The 19,200-nt window shown below is 41.5% G+C and overlaps 2 protein-coding genes across 2 annotated transcripts; both read left to right on the top strand.

Moving 5' to 3' along the window:
- The first annotated feature begins 2,975 nt into the window (after nt 1-2,975).
- Nucleotides 2,976-6,807, top strand: LOC109815512 (methyl jasmonate esterase 1). The gene is made up of 3 exons (XM_020380263.3): nt 2,976-3,529; nt 6,083-6,214; nt 6,384-6,807. The coding sequence occupies exons 1-3, from the start codon at nt 3,104-3,106 to the stop codon at nt 6,696-6,698; spliced, it is 873 nt and encodes a 290-aa protein (XP_020235852.1). The 5' UTR covers nt 2,976-3,103; the 3' UTR covers nt 6,699-6,807.
- A 7,053-nt stretch (nt 6,808-13,860) lies between these two features.
- Nucleotides 13,861-16,799, top strand: LOC145956207 (uncharacterized). The gene is made up of 4 exons (XM_083071772.1): nt 13,861-14,036; nt 14,139-14,316; nt 15,754-15,857; nt 16,754-16,799. The coding sequence occupies exons 1-4, from the start codon at nt 13,861-13,863 to the stop codon at nt 16,797-16,799; spliced, it is 504 nt and encodes a 167-aa protein (XP_082927898.1).
- Nucleotides 16,800-19,200: the final 2,401 nt, after the last annotated feature.

Genomic DNA, 19,200 nt, shown 5'->3' with positions numbered 1-19,200 from the left:
CCCGACCTCATTTATCAGCCCATGGTCTTCAGAGCTTAGCCAGCCTGGAGGGAAGAACTTCTCAGCGGTCACCCCCGCGCTCCATAACGAACCCATGTCAGCCGAAGCGCTCACATGGTCCAATCGCACCTTGGAGAAGCCCTTCCCGAAGCGGTGAGCTATATACCGACTCCGGAAAGCCCCCAGCGACGAACCAGACGGCGACGCCGAAGCTGCAGGTGTGGGCGCGGGGACCTCAAAACTTGGCCCCTTGCCACGAGCCTCGGCAGAGGCAGAAGCCGGCGTCCCCTGCTCAGCAACTGGAGGGTCGGTGATAGGAATCTCTGACCTCGCCTGTAAAAACCAGCACCATGTCAAAAAAGGAAAAAGGACAACATAGGGGGAATCACAAAAATCAGGGTACACTACCTACCTCAGCAGCGCGGGCAGCCTGCTCGACGGTTGGGGTCGCCACCTCGGCAACCCGGGCGGCCTGCCCAGCAGCCTGAGCCGCCGCCTCGGCAGCCTCCCCTGCCTACGGAAGACAGCCCTAGGTCAGAAAGGTCCACCGCGCCAGCGTCGGCAGCTTTGGAGGTCACCTCCTCGACATCCTGAGGGGCGGAGGTCCCCCCAACCTCCTTCGTTCCCCTCTTGCTTTTTCGGTTAACCCTCAGGGGGGAGCATCCTCCAATTGGGGCTCGGGGACCTCGAGCTCGGTGATGTTGTAGCGATGCTTGAGCTCGCGCCACAAGTTCTTCCCCATGATACCTACAGATAAGAAACAAAACACATCAGCAAAAGAAAGCTACACAAACTCCAAGCCACCAAAAAATGAAATACTCACTCTCCAAGCCCCTCTCCCTGTACGCCAAGTTCTCAAGCGACAGAACGAGCTTGCAATCCAGCGGGCGAGGAAGTGCAACGAGGTTCTCGATGGCGGCCACCTCCGAGGCCGTCAGCTTCACCTGGCCCACCCCATGAAACCTAGACGGTCGAGGGCACCAGTAGAAGGGAAATTTTGGCAGCCCGCCGAAGTAAAACGCCCCATGCTCCAAGGGGTCGACATTCACAAGAGAGACTCGGAAAAACTCTTGCTTGAAGTTCTTATACGACTGTGAGTAGAGGGTAAACAAACCCTCATCCCTACTCCCACTCAGGGACAGTATACCATACGGGAAGGGACACCTCTATCCCTAAAACTGTACACAGGACTTGAAAAGCCCTCAAAAAACCCCAACTATTGGGGTGCAACTGGCAAGGAGCCGAGTTGACGAAGTTCAAAAAATCACACTCAAACTGACAGACACCTAAATCCCTAAAAAAAAAATGATACATATAGAAATGGGGAGGGTCGGTAGACTTCCCCATGTACACACCCTCACCGGCCTGACAAGGTTCAAGTCGGATCATCCGGGAAATATAAGGGTCACAAACCCTGCACGATCGCGGGATCTCGTTAACCTCAAGAAAGGAGCGAAAAACGCTCTGGACCCCCGCCATCTCACGCTCGACCCAGTCGTAGCCAGGGATGCCTGGCTCCAGGTCCTTGGGCGGAGGCGGATCTTTCTTCTCGGTAGCGGCTTTCCCGGTAGCCGCCGCCTTGCCGCGCACCTTGCCCCTGGCAGGCGCGGAAGAACCGACACCACTTCCACCAGCCATTAAAAAAAAGATTTGGAAAGAAGAAAAAGAAGATCTGAGGAAGGAGAAAAAAGGAAACTGTAGAAAGGAAGTACCTGGTACTCTTCCTCACAAAACAACCCTAATAACGACGGGGTTACCGGAAACGGCAGCGGAAACTGTGAAAACAGTGACAGAGACTGGACGAAAACGAAGGTGCACAAAAGCAGCTTCCTCAAGAAGCCAAGGGAGAAAGGAAACAAAAAGAGCAAAGTGAAAGGTGAAGAGGCGCGAGTGAGAGAAAAGGGGGGTTTTTTCCAAAATCCAAACAGCCACAACACGTGTCAATCAGGGGACACACCTGACCACGCATTAAATAAGGCCATCATCACATAACCGTCACGCCCATTAACGCACCGACCTCGGTTACCGAAATAAGAAACGACGGTTACGACACATGGCACCTTGATAGGCCAACGTACGCGAAAGGTCACTCCCCTATAGCGAACTCGGTCTTAACTCCTCGACCTACGATCTTCGGAGCTCGGGGGGCTAGTGTACTGTCCGTACTGCAAAGCCGAGCTCCCAGCTCGGCATTACAGCACAAGATGACCTCGGGCACGCGCTACGCGACGCTAGCTCGACATTTAAGTAGATCATAACTGATCTCAAGGGATCTCGCTCCAGACAAGATCCCTTATCTAATCCTATCATATCTTATCTCAAGCCCAACGCCCAAAGCAACCCTAATTCACACTAAGGTACGTGCATTACTTATACGAGATTCATATTCATACAGACCCTAACTTTGGCATCGGAGTCTCTTTTGCAAGTACCACCCCCATCTTGGAGCACCAGCGTACCAGTAAAGGAGGCTCACCGATCTTACCTGGCGGATCAGCTCTACAGCAGATTTCCAGTAAGAATAATATATATATATATATATACATATATATATATATATAATTTTTTTAAAATGTAAGTACTTTTTAAAAACAATATATTTAATTTTTATAAATAGAAAATAATTAATTAATAGAAATAATATCTAAAAATACTCTAATTCAAAAAACAAAATAATTAAAAATGTTTTCCTAGAATAATGGTTTCTAGAAATTATGATTTTGATAAAATTACTACTACTGAAAGAGCTAAAATTTAGTCGTAGGTTTATTCAAATATTGATGTAATATTTAAATAAATAAGAATATTATTCAAATAATAAATATTTTCTAAATTTTATGACAGAGTTAACATTTTAATATATAAAATAATTTATGTGTACCCTCTCAAAATGTATATCGCACCTACTAGTTACTATCACAGATACTGTAATCCTTGTACGTTTGTTTACATATATATGCAAATGAGTTTGTGGCTCACACAAACCCAGCCAGTGGAAATTAATTATTGAGCCAAAAAGAAGACATATTGTCGACCAAGAGAGGAAGACATTTAATATATAGCAGAAGTCATCAACAAAGGAAAGAAAAACAAGGCCAAAATTATGAAGATGTTTGAACCGCAGAGGTACATTTTGGTGATCCTTGTTTTCTTATTTCACTGTTTTTGTGTCAATGGAAAGCACTTTGTGTTGGTCCATGGAGCCATTCATGGAGCATGGTGTTGGTATAAGGTTGCCACTAACTTGAAATCAAGTGGTCATGATGTGACAACTCTAGACATGGCTGCTTCTGGCATCAATCCGAGGAAGATGGAAGAGGTTGATTCGGTTGCAAAGTACCATGAGCCTTTGATGTCCTTTATGGCCTCTATTCCTCCAGATGAAAAGGTCATTTTGGTTGGTCACAGTCTTGGTGGGTTATCAGTTTCTATTGCAATGGAAAAGTATCCTCAGAAAATATCTGTTGCAGTTTTCATCACTGCCACTGTTGTCTCTCATAACCTCACCTTCACAGCTTATTATCAAGAGGTACTTTTCTGACTGGTTGCACAATCTACTGTTGACTCATATTTACAGATTTTTTTTAATGTTTATAACGAGATTGATCATCTTTAACTGTTAAAGAACACTTACTTTCTATATTGAAATCTTAATTTTTTAATTGAATCCTCAAGGAAAGAGAAAAGGAGTTCATAAACTAACCTTAAATCTTTATTTTTGAACGAGATAGGATTTTTTAGACATATTAAAATTAGTTTATAGTTAAGATCACTAGTGCAAAAATTGGATTTAAAATCAGAGTTTTAAGATCAGTTACAAAAATAACCGATCTTAAAAATGACGCGGTGACAATTTTGTAAATAATATGAACACTTTTAAGATCGTTTAAAATTTAACCGATCTTAAAAATACTTTTAAGATCGGTTATTTTATGACCGATCTTAAAAGGTATGTCTGACACAACTTTTAAGATCAGTTACAAAAGAACTGATCTTAAAAGTTGTATCAAACATAACTTTTAAGATTGGTCATAAAATAACCGATCTTAAAAGTACTTTTAAGATTGGTTAAATTTTAACCGATCTTAAAAGTGCTACTTTTAAAATCGGTTATTTCATAACCATTTTTGTATGTAGTATACAAAATTGGTTCTTAAATAACCGATTTTAAAAGTATCGTCATAATCTTTTATATTTCCTTCCATTTTCATTCTCTTTACTCTTTCCCTCCATTCCTTTTTTTACTCTCTCACGCTCTCATTTTCTAAAGTCTCTAATAAGGTAAATTTCGTTGTCATTTTCGTTTTCGTTTTTGTCTTCTCATGCTCTTCTTGTGTCTCTTTTCATTTTTTGATGCTCTTCTGTTATCTCTATTTTCGTTGTAGGTTCAATTTGGGAAAATTTTGAATCTGGAACAGGCCGTTTTGCAAGGAGAATGGCCTGTTCTTAAATGAGAACGGCCCGTTCTCCTTTCAGAACGACCCGTTTTCCTTGTAGAACGGCCCGTTCTGCAGGGAGAATGGCTCGTGCTCCTTGCAGAACGGCCCGTACTACAAGGAAAACGGGCCGTTCTGGTGTCCGTTCTTCAAGTAGCCTTTTTATGCACCTGGAACGGCCCGTTTCAGTTTTGGAACAGCCTGTTCCAGTTTAATTTTTTTTCCAGATCCAACACTTTTAAGATCGGTTATAAAATAACCGATCTTAAAAGTAGATTTTTAAAATCGGTTATTTAACTGATTTTAAAAGTCTAGTTTTTAAAATCGGCTCTTTTAAAATCGGTTACAGAACCGATTTTAAAAATTAAAAATAACCGATTTTAAAAGCCTTTTTACCACTAGTGAATTAAGGAGTAGGACTGACTTAAACTCTCCTTCTAATACCAATGTTCTAATTATAAGTCAATTAGTATCATCAAAGTTATTATGTTCGAAGTATTTTCCTTTTAACGTTCATTTAACTGTCATGATTTTTCTTTTAAAAAAGTGTTTCAATGAGTTAAAAAAAATTTATAAATCCTAAACTTTTTAGCCATATCGAATCACACTCCATATTAAAAAACTTTAAGTAGTTTAGATTTTAATTTCCTATACTAAAAGTATCCATATTGACCTGTTATTGGAAGTTCTATATATTTCTTTATGTCCACGTTTGCAAAATAAAATTTTTTAGTAGGGTCTATATCAATTTTGTAAATCCTAAGTAGGTCAAAGTTAAAATTTATAAAATTAATCTACTAAAAATTAAATAGTGAAAGTTAATGCACTAGAAATAGAAAATAGTCTGTAAAAAATTCATGACATTACAATAGGGATGGCAACGGGACGGGGCGGGTACGGGTTTCATGATATCCATCCCCGTCCCCGCAAGTTAAACTCATCCCCATCCCCGTCCCCATACCCGTCGGGTATAGATTTTTATCCCCATCCCCGTCCCCTTCGGGTATCGGGTATACCCGTACCCATACCCGTACCCGCTAATTTTTTTATTTTTTATTTTTTGTAAAAAAAATGATATTTTTAAAATTTTTTTATTATATTATAATTATAATTAAGTTTTCTTTATCTCATATTATAATAAATAATTACACATAAAAAATATTAAATTTTTTTAATATAATTAAATTAAAAGTGAATATTAAATTAAAAATGAGAAAGGGGACGGGTATGGGTACGGGTATAGGGCGGGTAAGTACATACCCGTACCCGATTTAATATATCGGGTTTTACCCGTACCCGTACCTGTACCCGGTCAAACCAGGTATTCCCTATCAAAGTCGGGACGGGTTCGGGTATTACCCGCGGGTACTTGCCATCCCTACATTACAGTATTCGTTATATACTATATATTGTCCTTTGTGTGCATTAAGACGCATAAGGTTTTCAATTTCAGTTAATATTGCATCCACTTGAACATACGTTTTCAAAGAAGATGAGAAACTAGTTTCCAGATTCTTAACTAGATGTCAACTCACGTTAACAAAGCTTTACTTTAGTTTTATATATTAATATAAAAATTCATTAAAACATCATTAAATTACTATTGTGAAACCAGACAATTTGAGAAGTGTTGTTTATTTATATAGATAAGGAGAAGATGGGGACCCAGTTCGGCAAAAGATTATTTCATTTGGGATGGGCCAAACAAAGCCCCGATCCTTTCATCTTTTGGACTCGAATCATTAACATCCAGGGAGTACCAATTATCACCAGCTGAGGTAAAATTTTTCAAATGAATTTAAATCCTTAGTCTTTGTATAGTAAATTTAAAAATTGTTTTGATTTTGATAAACTGTATCTTAGTTTTGTATGTACAATAGAGTTCCCCAAATATTAAAAATGTGGTATACTTATTATTGAAGCCAAACTCAATTACTTACTATGCAGGATTTGACTCTTGCTATATCTTTGGTGAGGCCCTTACCTCCCTTCATGAACGATGTTAAATTATTGACTGAACAAACTGCTGTAACCAAGAATAAGAATGGAAGGGTATCTAAAGTCTATATCATATCTGAAAAAGATAATTTGCTAACAGAGGACATGCAGAGGTGGATAATTGAATGCACTGGTCCATATGCTGAGGTGATAGTGATTAAAGATTCAGATCACATGGTTTTGTTTTCCAAACCAGAAAAGCTTAGCTCTGAACTACTAAAGATTGCTGCTGTAAAAGAAGAATCTACTAAAGATTGCTTATAAATATTAATGTTACTTTAAAATTTAAATGTGAATGTACTGTGAATCACAAAAGGGACATGTTTAGGGACTGTGTATCATAAATAAGTACCTAGCTATAACCTTTTAATCATTTTTATGATTACCATATCTATTTAAGCTTAATTTTGATTTATGAATATAATGAAAAAGGTTGATGTAATTATTTAATGATTTGTTGCTGTAATAATTAATTAGGATGCATGAGGTTGACAATACATGAGAGTATGTTTAGTAAAACTACTTTATAAATTGGTTGAAAATTTATAAGCCAATATAACAGTTAAAAAGTAGAAAATTTAGAAGTTAACTGACTGAATTGAATGTGTTGATTTGATCAAATTAACTGATAATTGATTAATATAAAATGATATATTTATTTGATAACATAGTTATTTAATGATTTGTTGATGCAATAATTAATTAGGACACTAAATGAGACTGTGTGATAAAACTAGTTTGAAATTGCTTTTGGCTAGATTATCTATTTGTGTGTGTGCGTGTGTATGTGTGTCTGTGTGTGTGAGTTAAACTTCTATTTGTCCATATTTCATGGAATTTAGGGCTTGTTTAGCTTTATCTCTTATGCGGTCTCTCCCAATTCAATTTTGAGTTAATCGAAATCTGGGAGGTCTCCCGATTTAAAAAATGGCCCTTACAGGTTGTTTTTACTAGTCCAAATTGTGAGTTTTATTTTTTATGGGTCAAAGTACCTGTATGTATGAGTTAAACTTCCATTTGTCCATATTTTGTGGAATTTAGGACATGTTTAGCTCTATCTCTTTTGAAGTCTTCCCCAATCCGATTTTGAGGTAATCAAAATCTGGGGGAGTGTCCCAATTTTAAAAACAATCCCTACGGGATGTTTTTACTAGTCCAAATCATGAGTTTTTTTATTTTTTTATTTTTATGGGTCAAAGTATCTATGTGTGTACGTGTACATGTGCGTGTTTGTGTGGGTATGTCTGTGTCTATGTCTCTCTGTATATATGTGTATTTGTACTTTATAAACTTTTATTCTCTACTTGTTTTAAAGATGATGTGGAACATTATTTATATTCCAACAAAAAGTTTATAAATTAACTAATTCAATTGAAAGTATTTTTTTGGTATATTAATGAATAGGAACAAACAAAGAGAACTACATAAAATCTAAATTAACTTCATGCAAAATGAAATTAGGAGGACTCCTCCATTTAACAAATATCGAACAAAATCTGGCTCCCCATATGGCCAATCCATGAGTAACAACATTACTCTCTCTAGGAATACTATCACAATACATCTGTCAATCACGGGTCAAGAACTCTCTAATATTGACAATAACATTTGCATGCTTATGTCGAGAAAAGTCATATTACGGGTACTCGTAAATGATGGAGATAATAGTTACACAATGAGACTCACAAAGAAGAAATGCAAATCCCTCTTCCCAACATAAATGCAACCCCACCTTCAAAGCAAGAAGTTCTTCGCCTTCGAACGAGTTTGAAAATCCCTCTTTTCATCTACCAACATCATCCCTCACCACTCCACCAATCCCATCGCTCGAGAATTTTCTAGCCAACTTCCATCAACATTTAACTTGACAAAGAGATCATTTGGTTGGCTCCATTTGTCACGTTCTCATCAAAGAGGCTTAAACCTCAATTAGAGTGCATTATGTGAAATATCTTATATTATCTATCTCACAACATAGTTTATAGTCCATGAGCGATCTGCCTCAAAGACTATATGGTTCCAAAAACACCAAATCCACCATGACCCAACTACCAATCTCACTGCATTTGGATGATTAACCAAGCTCTTGAGCCACAATAGACAACTCGTAATAGAGAAAAAATAGGATGGAATATTCCTTATAATCACATCCAATTTTTTCTCGAATGAGGATAGTCATGCATAGCATGTAATATAGATTTCATCCTATGTGAACATCTCATGCAAGCTCCACTCGAAGCTAAATTACTCTACAATCGAACCTCCTTAATCGGAAAGACATTATGCAAACTTTGCCAAAGAAAAAACTTCGTCTTCTTTGGTATAGACAACTTCCAAAGACGTTTCCAATTTGAAGTTTCCACAACTTGCTTCGCACATAATGATTGGAATCTCATTAATATAGTATAGTTGTGCGATGGGTCACTCATCCAGTTAAACGTGTCAATCCTTGTTGGATTCATAGGTATACATACTTATAAAATGAGATCAACCACCTCTTGAGAAAGTAATGTGTACAAATTGTTTAAGTTCTAAGAACCTTCATGCCAACATTCAGCAACTTTGGTCACAAAATCGCTAATATGTTCATAATTAAGGAACCAACTAACATAGCAGTCCCATTCCCAACCAGTCTTTTACTACAAGAAAAATGTAAATTATTGACGGATAATTTCTGACATATACAAATCCGTCAGAATATTTATATTTCTGACAGATTTTACGTACTCAAAAAAATTCGTAGGAAAAGTTATATTACCAACGGATAATTTCTAACGAATACAAATTTGTCAAAAAATTTATATTTCCAACGGATATATCCGTTGGTAATTTCTGACGGATTTATCTATTGGTAATTTCCAATAGATAAATATGTGCTGGAAAATTTATATTTTTGATAGAAAAAAAATTCGTAAGAAAAGTTATATTACTGATGGAATATTTCTAACAAATTTATATTTATCAAAAATATATGATTTTTTGACAAAAATTGACAATTATATATTAAAAAAATTAATAAAAATTTATATATATATATATATATGTGCGTGTGTGTGTGTGTGAGGAGGGTTATAATAACACCAGTGTAACTTTTATTAAGTACTACACCACTTAATAACTTAATAATAATGTGAATTTTCTAAATCCAATCGTTAGATTGAAACATTCACACAGTCCAAGCGTTTTAATTATAAATTACCTCTTCTCCACGTATATGGGTCACCTTGTGTGAGACCCTATTCCCTTTCGTTCCCTTTTCTCTCCCTTACTTTCACTTATACTCTTCTTCTTTCCCATTTCACTCTCACTCACTCAAAACTCTCTCATTCACTCTCTTTGATGGTGGATTCTCTCAAGCCCTTAACCTTGTTGCAAATTTCTTCCTCTATAGCTGAAGTCGTGAGTGATCTTGGAGGTCTTTTCTCGCAATCTTGAAGCCGTTCAGAGCTAGCCGTGTGCGAAATTCTCTTCTTCTTCTTGTTCATCCTTTTCCCGGAGCTCGGATTTTCGTACCGACGTAAGGGAAGCATTGATTCTTGCTAGCTGTACGCAATTGAGTTTAGAACTCATTGATGGTTGGATGATTTGATGATTGTTGGCTATTTTTGAGGAAAATGGGTTTCGGGGTTTTGATGAAAATTTTGGGGTTTTCATTGATTTGAGGCTGCATGCTAGAAATGAGGTGTTTTTATTGATGCTTGCTGAGAATGTGAACTTTTGGAGGGTTTGCATGTGGATTTTCTAGTTGTTTTCACAGGTTTTGAAGAAGTTTTCGAAAGTTTGAGGGTTGCTACTAGGTATCCCGCCGGGCACTATTCTTCGTGCCGGGCGCGTGACCACCAGGGGGCTCCATTTAGGCAAGCCTGCCAGGCACAAAGGTGTGTGCACTGGGCGAGCTTGAGAATGTGAGCCTCCGGATGGCCCACGCCGGGCGTGACTTGGACCGCGCCGGGCGCGACTTGGACCGCGCCGGGCGCGACTTGGACCGCGCTGGGCGCGATATCAGTATTGACATGTTTTGGGTTTTCTGGTGCTGTGCCGATCGTGACCTTGTCTCGCTGGGCGTGGAGACTCCTTGGGAGTCTCTACCAAGGGGGCGCTGGGCCGGGCGCGAGACCTTGGGGAGGTCTTTGCCTTCCCTGCACCGGGCGCGGGTTTGGGCATGTCGGGCGCGTGAGACTCCTCAGAGTCTCTACCTAGGTTTGCGTTGGGCGCAATTAGTATTGCGTTAGGCGCATTTGAGCCTTGGGCTTTCTGGCTGGTCTGCGCTAGGCGCGAGTACTCTTGCGCCGGGCGCGCTGGCCCCTTGTGCTCTCTGGTTGTGCTGCGCCGGGCGCGACCATGAGTGCACCGGGCGCGGAGGTGATGTTTAGCTATATGTTGTTAGATGTTGTGAAATGCTGATAAATGTTGTTTTATGCTGAGCTGAGCTGTTATTGATGAATATTGGGATTTGAACGATAATATTGTTGTGTTGTGAATTATTAATGCTGAATTATGATGTATGAGTTGTGTTGTATGTTGTTAATGCTGTAAGTTGTGTTGTGCTGCATGCTGATATAAGATGTTGTAGGCCGTAAGGCTGAGCTATTCTAGGCTGTGAGGCTGAGCTGTTGTAGGCCGTAAGGCTGAGCTGTTGTAAGAGAACTCTGAGCTGGTATGCGTGACGACGCATTGTGTGTTTACTGCTGTTTATGTTGTATAGTCGATGAGTTGTATGCTGATGATGTGCTGATAGCTGTAACTTTTTTCCATTCATGTATTCATATATATGTATGTTGATTCTTTTCACTAGCTTACCCTTTGTTGTTTCCATGTGGTTGGACTGCGATGATCATACTTGTATGGGAGCAGAGCAAGGTTAGGTTGGTGAGTTGAGGCAGGTCTGCAGCTGGCAGATGGAGTTTTATTCTGTTGATGTTTTGATGTTTTGGCCACTAGTTTAGCTACTTTGGGCTGTATTTGTTTACTCTGTTTCAGCCCTAGATTGGACCTTGTGTATATATTCTAGTTGTTTATATATATATTCTTGTTCTTTATGTGTGGTGTTGTGGTGTTGAGCAGTGTGTAGTGACCAGCCAGGTCGTTACACTTTAGTGGTATCAGAGCAATGTTCCAGTCTAGTAGACACTCTGTGGGGGTGGTTCCTTTAGGCTTTTATTGTGTTGAGCTCTGTGTTGTGTTGCTTTGCTGTGTTGTTTTGTTGTGCTGATTTCTTCTTTGATTGTTGTGTTGTTGATTGTTATTTGGTTTAGTTATTGTATACTGAAAATGTTGTTACTTTTGTAGACAATGACTATAACCAATGAGCAGATAGCCCGTGCCATGGAGATGATGTTATGGCTATGCAACAGCAAAATACTTAGTTTGCTAGGATGAACGCTGATAGAGCTGCGGCTGGTGCAGCAAGGCCCGTGGGGTCACAGGATCAGTGAGCTGGAGAATGCAGACCCCGAGGTTGCTGACCATTAGATCTGTGAGCTGGAGAAGATCTTTCGCAGTGTTGGGATATTCTTAGGAGAGGAGGCTGGCATATGCTGTGTACATGCTGGTAGGAGAGGCTGAGCATTGGTGGAAGGGTACTGATGGAGTTGAGTTGAAGAAGATTGATGAACTTCAACACCTCCATGCTTAGGACCAAAATGCTTTGAGGTTGACTCCAAGAGAAGCTCGAAATTCTCCTTGAAGAAGCCTTCAATGGAGGAGAAGCCTTGAATGGAGGTTCGGTTACTTCAAGCTTGAAGTAGAAGCTTGATGAACCAAGACAAAGTTTGAATAAACTTTGAGAGAAACCTTAGAGAGAGAGTTCTCCACGGTTTTAGGGACTCTTGAGTGAGAGAGAAATCTGATTTTTATTCTCATAAATCTTCAAAAGTGAGTACAAGTGTAGAGAAAACAAATATATAGGGAGAGGTAGCTTGTAGGAGAAGCTATCCTTAACCATGGTTCATTAGGAACCATGGTAAGGTTAACTTAAACTCCCACGGTTTAGCTAGCTTGTAGGAGAAGCTAGCCTTGACCATGGTTCACTTAAGAACCATGGTAAGGTAAGCTAACCTTACAAAGGTTTAGAAGCTTGCAAGGCAAGCTTCCAACCTTTGAAGTGAGACAAGCAATTTTCAGCCAAGGAAGAAGAAACTAGCTAGGCGGCCTTGGATGCATTTGGCTCCATGATTTTATTTGAAAAACTTTGATTTGGTTTAGTTAGGTTCATCATATGATGATGAGACCTAGCTAAATCAAATCTATGAAAAATTAGGAGCAAAATGAGTCCAATATGCAAAATTTTGCCTAGGCCCATTTCTGGCCCAATTACTAATCACACCCCAAGCATTGCTAAATGTCACCCCCTTTTCCCTACTGAAAAAATACAAAATGAATGTATCAACTAGGGAGGTTAAATGGAGTTAAACTCTCCAAGTGACCTACCTTGAAAACAATATACAAACACTAACAAAAACAAATAAAGTGCCTCACAAATACAAAGGCAAAAATAACCTATACAAAAGACTATTTGAAAACTATACAATATATACAAGTAGAACTAGGCCTTCTCTTCATGATAGAGCATTCCAAGTGAAGATTACCTTAGGATTGACAAGCCCACTAGTCTTTACAAGGTCCAACTCTTCCTGTATTCTTCTAGCCATAGCTCTAGTCACTGGACCCTTGGTCCATGGTCTATCAGGTACTCACCATATGCTTACTGCTAGAGGAGTGGCTATTGACTAGGAGTGCTTCAGGAGAGTGTTCTTGGAGAAGTACTTCCTGGATGCAGTTGCACCAGGGTGGGATGACAGTGTCTGAGTATGCGATGAGATTCGAGCACCTGGCTCGTTTCTATTCGCAAGCTATATCTGAGGCATAGAAATGCAGGAAATTTGCTGAGGGGTTGAAACAGGAGTTGAAGAGGGTCGTGGTGCCTATGGCCATCACTGAGTTTCCGGCTTTAGTTGAGAAGGCGAAGGTTGTTGAGCAGTTAGAAGGTGGCAACCGTGTGGTGAAGACTGTTGAGGGACCAGTTGGATCCAAGAGAGGAGGAAACCAGAGGAAGCCATATGATAGGCCCCAAACACAACAAGGGGGTCCTGTCATTAGGCAACCTTCTGATGCTGCTAGAGGAGGGAAACAGGGTGGAGGTGCCACTCTCAGATGTTACAGGTGTGCTGGGCCCCATTTTGTCAGGGATTGTCCATACATGGAGAGCCGGTGTTTCAGGTGCCATCAGATGGGTCATGAGTCGACCAACTGTCCCACCAGAAATAGATCGGAGAGGGGTGCCCAAAGGAGTGATGTGTAGAGAGGCGATGCTTAGAGGGGTGATAGACCCGCTACTACTAGCAGAGTATTCGCCTTGACTGGGGCTGAGGCTTCGACTTCTTCTGACCTTGTGAAGGGGAAGGGTAAAGCTGCTGGTAAGGATGTGATGTTTTTGTTTGACTCTGGAGCTTCTCATTCTTTTATATCTTATGCTTGTGCTGCTATGCTGAGTGTGTCGGTGTGTGATTTGGGATTGAGACTGCTAGTGTCGACGCCTGCTTCTACTTCGGTAGTTGCTTCTGAGCTGTGTGCTGGCTGTCCTATTGTTGTGAATGAGAAGAGGTACAAGGTGAACTTGATCTGTTTGCCTTTGGTGGATATTGACATAATCTTAGGGATGGATTGGTTGTCTGCCAATCGCATTCTTATAGATTGTGTCAATAGGAGGCTGATCTTTCCTCAAGTGGAGGAGGAGTTGTTGATTTCAGTTGGTCAAGCTAAATCATTGCTGAGAGATAGAGCAGAGTGCTATCTTCTGCTTGTTGTCATGAGTGTGGAAACTGAGAGGGTCATAGCTGATATTGATGTGGTGAGGGATTTTGCTAAGGTGTTCCCCGATGAGGTGCCTGGGTTGCCTCCTACTAGGGAGATGGAGTTTAGCATTGACTTAGTTCCAGGTGCGGGGCCAGTATCGGTGGCTCCCTATAGGATGGCCCCTACTGAGCTGGTTGAGTTGAAAGGTCAGTTGGAAGACCTGTTGGAGAAGTAGTTGGTGCGGCCGAGTGTATCGCCGTGGGGTGCTCCCGTGTTGTTGGTGAAGAAGAAAGATAGAGGTAGTCGACTGTGTGTTGATTACTGACAGTTGAACAAGTTGACCATTAAGAACAAATATCCACTTCCCCAGATAGATGACTTGATGGATCAACTAAAGGGAGCATCGATTTTCTCGAAGATTGACTTGAGGTCAGGTTATCACCAGATTAGGGTGAAGGAGGGTGACATACCGAAGACTACTTTCAGGACTAGGTATGGTTACTATGAGTATATTGTGATGCCGTTTGGTGTGACCAACGCCCCGGCAATGTTCATGGATTACATGAACAGGATCTTCCGGCCCTTCTTGGATAAATTTGTGGTGGTGTTCATTGATGACATCCTGATTTATTCAAGGATCCTGGAGGAGCATGGAGAGCACTTGAGGTTGGTGCTGGAGATTTTGAAGGCGAAGCAACTATACGCTAAGCTTTCAAAATGTGAGTTCTAGTTGGGTGAGGTGAAGTTCTTGGGACATGTGATCTCAGCTGAGGGGATTGTTGTTGATCCGACTAAGGTGGAGTCGGTGTTGTAGTGGGAGCGTCCAAGAACTGTCACTAATATTCAGAGTTTTGTGGGTTTGGCAGGTTACTATCGAAGGTTCATTGATGGATTCTCCAAGATAGTAGCGCCTCTAACCCATTTGACAAGGAAGGAGCAACCGTTCATTTGGACTGATGCCTGTGAGCAGAGTTTTGATGAGATGAAGAGGAGGTTGACTACTTCTCCTGTGCTGGTGTTGCCCGACTCTGGTGAACCTTTTGATGTGTATTGTGATGCTTCTCATCAGGGTCTGGGGTGTGTGCTGATGCAAAACAGAAAAGTGGTGGCATATGCTTCAAGGTAACTGAAGAACCATGAGAGGAATTATCCCACTCATGACTTGGAGTTAGCAGCTGTGGTGTTTGCCTTGAAGATATGGAGACATTATTTGTATAGTGCTCGGTTCAGCGTCTTCAGTGATCATAAAAGTCTGAAGTACTTGTTTGATCAAAAGGAGCTGAACATGAGGCAGAGGCGGTGGATGGAGTTTCTAAAGGATTATGACTTCCAGTTGATGTATCATCCTGGGAAGGCCAATGTTGTGGCGGATGCGCTGAGTAGGAAATCCATCCACATGTCTAGTATGATGGTGAGAGAGCTGGAGCTGGTTGAGGAGTTCAGAGATTTGAATCTCTGTGTGGAGTTAGCTCAGGATCACATTAGTTGTGGGATGATCACCATAACTAGTGAGTTCTTGAGACAGGTTGGACTGAAGCAGTTGCAAGATGTTGAGCTGGTGAAACTTCTTGGTTTGTTGGGTACTGAGAAGGCTATGGGTTTTGAGCTGGGCGGAGATGGGATCTTGAGGTTCAAGGGCAGAATTTGCCTACCTCATGATGCTGAGCTGAAGAGAGCTGTGTTAGAGGAAGGCCACAAGAGCAGACTTAGCATACATCCTAGTATGACTAAGATGTACCAAGACCTAAAGAAGACTTTCTGGTGGTCTGGTATCAAGAGGGAGATAGCTGAATATGTGGCGGCCTGTCTGACGTGTCAGAAGGTGAAGGTGGAGCATTAGAAGCCGAGTGGTTTGATGCAGCAGATGGAGATTCCGGAATGGAAGTGGGATAGTATCACTATGAATTTTGTTGTGGGGTTGCCTAGGTCAGCTAGGAATAGTGATGCTATCTGGGTGATTGTTGATCGATGGACCAAGTGTGCACATTTCTTGCCTGTCAACATCAAGTGGTCCTTGGAGAAGCTGACGCAGTTGTATGTGAGGGAACTAGTACGGTTGCACGAGGTGCCTTCTAGTATTATTTCAGACAGATATCCGAGGTTCACTTCCAGATTTTGGCAGAGTCTACATCAAGCCTTAGGCACGAAGCTGAAGCTGAGTTCTGCTTATCATCCGTAGACGGATGGTCAGTCAGAGAAGACAATCTAGTCCTTGGAGGATCTGCTGAGGGCTTGTGAGTTAGACCACTTGGGAAGCTGGGAGGAGGTCCTACCGCTGGTTGTGTTCACTTACAATAATAGCTTTCATGCTAGTATTGGAATGGCGCCGTTTGAAGCCTTGTATGGCAGGAGATGTAGGACTCCTCTGTGCTAGTATCAAGATGGTGAGTCAGTGGTTGTGAGACCGGAGCTGATCCTACAGACTACTGAGAAGGTGAAGCTGATTCAGGAGAGGATGAAGACTGCTTAGAGTAGGCAGAAATCTTATGCTGATAAAAGTTGAAAGCCTTTGGAATTTTCTGAAGGGGAGCATGTGTTTCTGAAGGTGACCCTGACTTCTGGTATGGGTAGAGCGTTGAAGGCAAGAAAGTTGACACCGAGGTTTATTGGTCCCTATCAGATAATACAACGTGTGGGTCCGGTTGCTTATCGGTTGGCTTTGCCACCGTCTCTTTCAAACCTACACGATGTATTTCATGTATCCCAGCTGAGGAAGTATGTTCATGACCCTGGTCATGTGGTGGAGCTGGATGATGTGCGGGTGAAGGAGAATCTAACATTTGAAAAGTTGCCGGTAGCTGTGGTTGATCATAAGCTGAAGGAGTTGAGGGGCAATCGAGCGGTATCCATTTCTTTTCCCAAGTAAGTCTATTTTTGGGGACAAAAATTCATGTTGTTGGGGAGGTTGTGAGACCCTATTCCCTTTCGTTCCCTTTTCTCTCCCTCACTTTCACTTATACTCTTCTTCTTTCCCATTTCAGTCTCACTCACTCAAAACTCTCTCATTCACTCTCTTTGCTGGTGGATTCTCTCAAGCCCTTAACCTTGTTGCAAATTTCTTTCTCTATAGCTGAAGTCGTGAGTGATCTTGGAGGTCCTTTCTCGCAATCTTAAAGTCGTTCGGAGCTAGCCGTGTGCGAAATTCTCTTCTTCTTCTCGTTCATCCTCTTCCCGGAGGTCTAATTTTCGTACCGAGGTAAGGGAAACTAGGATTCTTGCTAGCTGTACACAACTGAGTTTAGAACTCATTGATGGTTGGATGATTTGATGATTGTTGGCTGCTTTTGAGGAAAATGGGTTTCAGGGTTTTGATAAAAATTTTGGGGTTTTCATTGATTTGAGGTTGCATGCTAGAAATGAGGTGTTTTTATTGATACTTGCTAAGAATGTGAACTTTTGGAGGGTTTGCATGTGGATTTTCTAGTTGTTTTCGCAGGTTTTGAAGAAGTTTTTGAAAGTTTGAGGGATGCTGTTGGGTATCCCGCCGGGCGCTGTTCTTCGCGCCGAGCCCGTGACCATTAGGGGGCTCCATTTAGGCAAGCCCGCCGCGCGCAAAGGTGTGTGCGCTGGGCGAGCTTGAGAATGTGAGCCTCTAGATAGCCCATGTCGGGCGTGACTTGGACCGCGCCGGGCACGTTATCAGTATTGACATGTTTTGGGTTTTCTGGTGCTGCGCTGGGCGTGACCTTGTCTCGCCTGGCATGGAGACTCCTTGGGAGTCTCTACCAAGGGGGCGTTGGGCGCAATTGGAATTGCGTCGGGCGCGAGACCTTGGGGAGGTCTCTACCTTCCCTGTGCCGGGCGCGGGTTTGGGCACGCCGGGCGCGTGAGACTCCTCAAAGTCTCTGCCTGGGTTCGCGTTGGGCGCAATTGGTATTGCATCAGGCGCGTTTGAGCCTTGGGCTCTCTGGCTGGTGCGCTAGGCGCGAGTACTCTTGTGTCGGGCGAGCTGGCCCCTGGTGCTCTCTAGTTGTGTTGCGCCTGGCGCGACCATGAGTGCGCCGGGCGCGGAGGTGATGTTTAGCTATATGCTGTTAGATGTTGTGAAATGCTGATAAATGTTGTTTTATGCTGAGTTGAGTTGTTATTGATGAATATTGGGAGCTGAACGATAATATTACTGTGTTGTGAATTATTAATGCTGAATTATGATGTATGAGCTGTGTTGTATGCTGTTAATGTTGTAAGTTGTGTTGTGTTGCATGCTGGTATAAGTTGTTGTAGGCCGTTAGGCTGAGCTGTTGTAGGAGATCTCCGAGCTGATATGCGTGACGACGCATTGTGTGTTTACTGCGGCTTATGCTGTATAGTCGATGAGTTGTATGCTGATGATATGTTGTTAGCTGTAGCTGTTTTCCATTCATGTATTCATATATATATGTATGTTTATTCTTTTCACTAGCTTACCCTTTGTTGTTTCTATGTGGTTGGACTGCGATGATCATACTTGTATGGGAGCAGAGCAGGGTTAGGTTGGTGAGTTGAGGCAGGTCTGCAGCTGGCAGATGGAGTTTTATTCTGTTGATGCTTTGATGTTTTGGCCACTAGTTTAGCTACTTTGGGCTATATTTGTTTACTCTGTTTCAGCTCCAGATTGGATCTTGTGTATATATTCTAGTTGTTTATATATATATATATATACTTGTTCTTTATGTGTGGTGCTATGGTGTTGAACAGTGTGTAGTGACCAGTTGGGTCGTTAGACCTTGAAATCCCATATAAATAAGTTGGCAATCTAAAAGCAAAATCTCCCCCGCATACATCCATTAGAAGACCCTCCTTTCCTCTCAAAGGATTGCAAGACAATGTTAAAATCGCCAATTACACACCAAGCCCCATTAATGTTAGGAGCCAGCTGACAAAAGTCTCGCCAAAGCTCAATGCGAAATTGAGGGTGACGATTAGCATAAATTATAGTCAGATTCCACATCTTCATATCACTTGAAACAAAGAAATGAATTTATTATTTTGA

The sequence above is a fragment of the Cajanus cajan genome, chromosome 3 (assembly GCF_000230855.2).
Source record: "Cajanus cajan strain Asha chromosome 3, NIPB_CcT2T_4, whole genome shotgun sequence".
In the NCBI taxonomy this organism is placed as follows: domain Eukaryota; kingdom Viridiplantae; phylum Streptophyta; class Magnoliopsida; order Fabales; family Fabaceae; genus Cajanus; species Cajanus cajan.
The sequence above is the reverse complement of the archived record's forward strand: the minus strand, read 5'-3'. Positions and strand labels throughout refer to the sequence as shown.

Coding starts and splice junctions, on each gene's coding strand:
- LOC145956207 (XM_083071772.1), top strand. CDS start 13,861: ATGTTTTTGTTTGACTCTGGAGCTTCTCATTCTTTTATATCTTATGCT. Junction 14,317..15,753: donor CTAAGGTGTTCCCCGATGAG/GTGCCTGGGTTG, acceptor TTCTTGAGACAG/GTTGGACTGAAGCAGTTGCA. Junction 15,858..16,753: donor GGCGGAGATGGGATCTTGAG/GTTCAAGGGCAG, acceptor AATTTTCTGAAG/GGGAGCATGTGTTTCTGAAG.
- LOC109815512 (XM_020380263.3), top strand. CDS start 3,104: ATGAAGATGTTTGAACCGCAGAGGTACATTTTGGTGATCCTTGTTTTC. Junction 3,530..6,082: donor TCACAGCTTATTATCAAGAG/GTACTTTTCTGA, acceptor TTATTTATATAG/ATAAGGAGAAGATGGGGACC. Junction 6,215..6,383: donor ACCAATTATCACCAGCTGAG/GTAAAATTTTTC, acceptor CTTACTATGCAG/GATTTGACTCTTGCTATATC.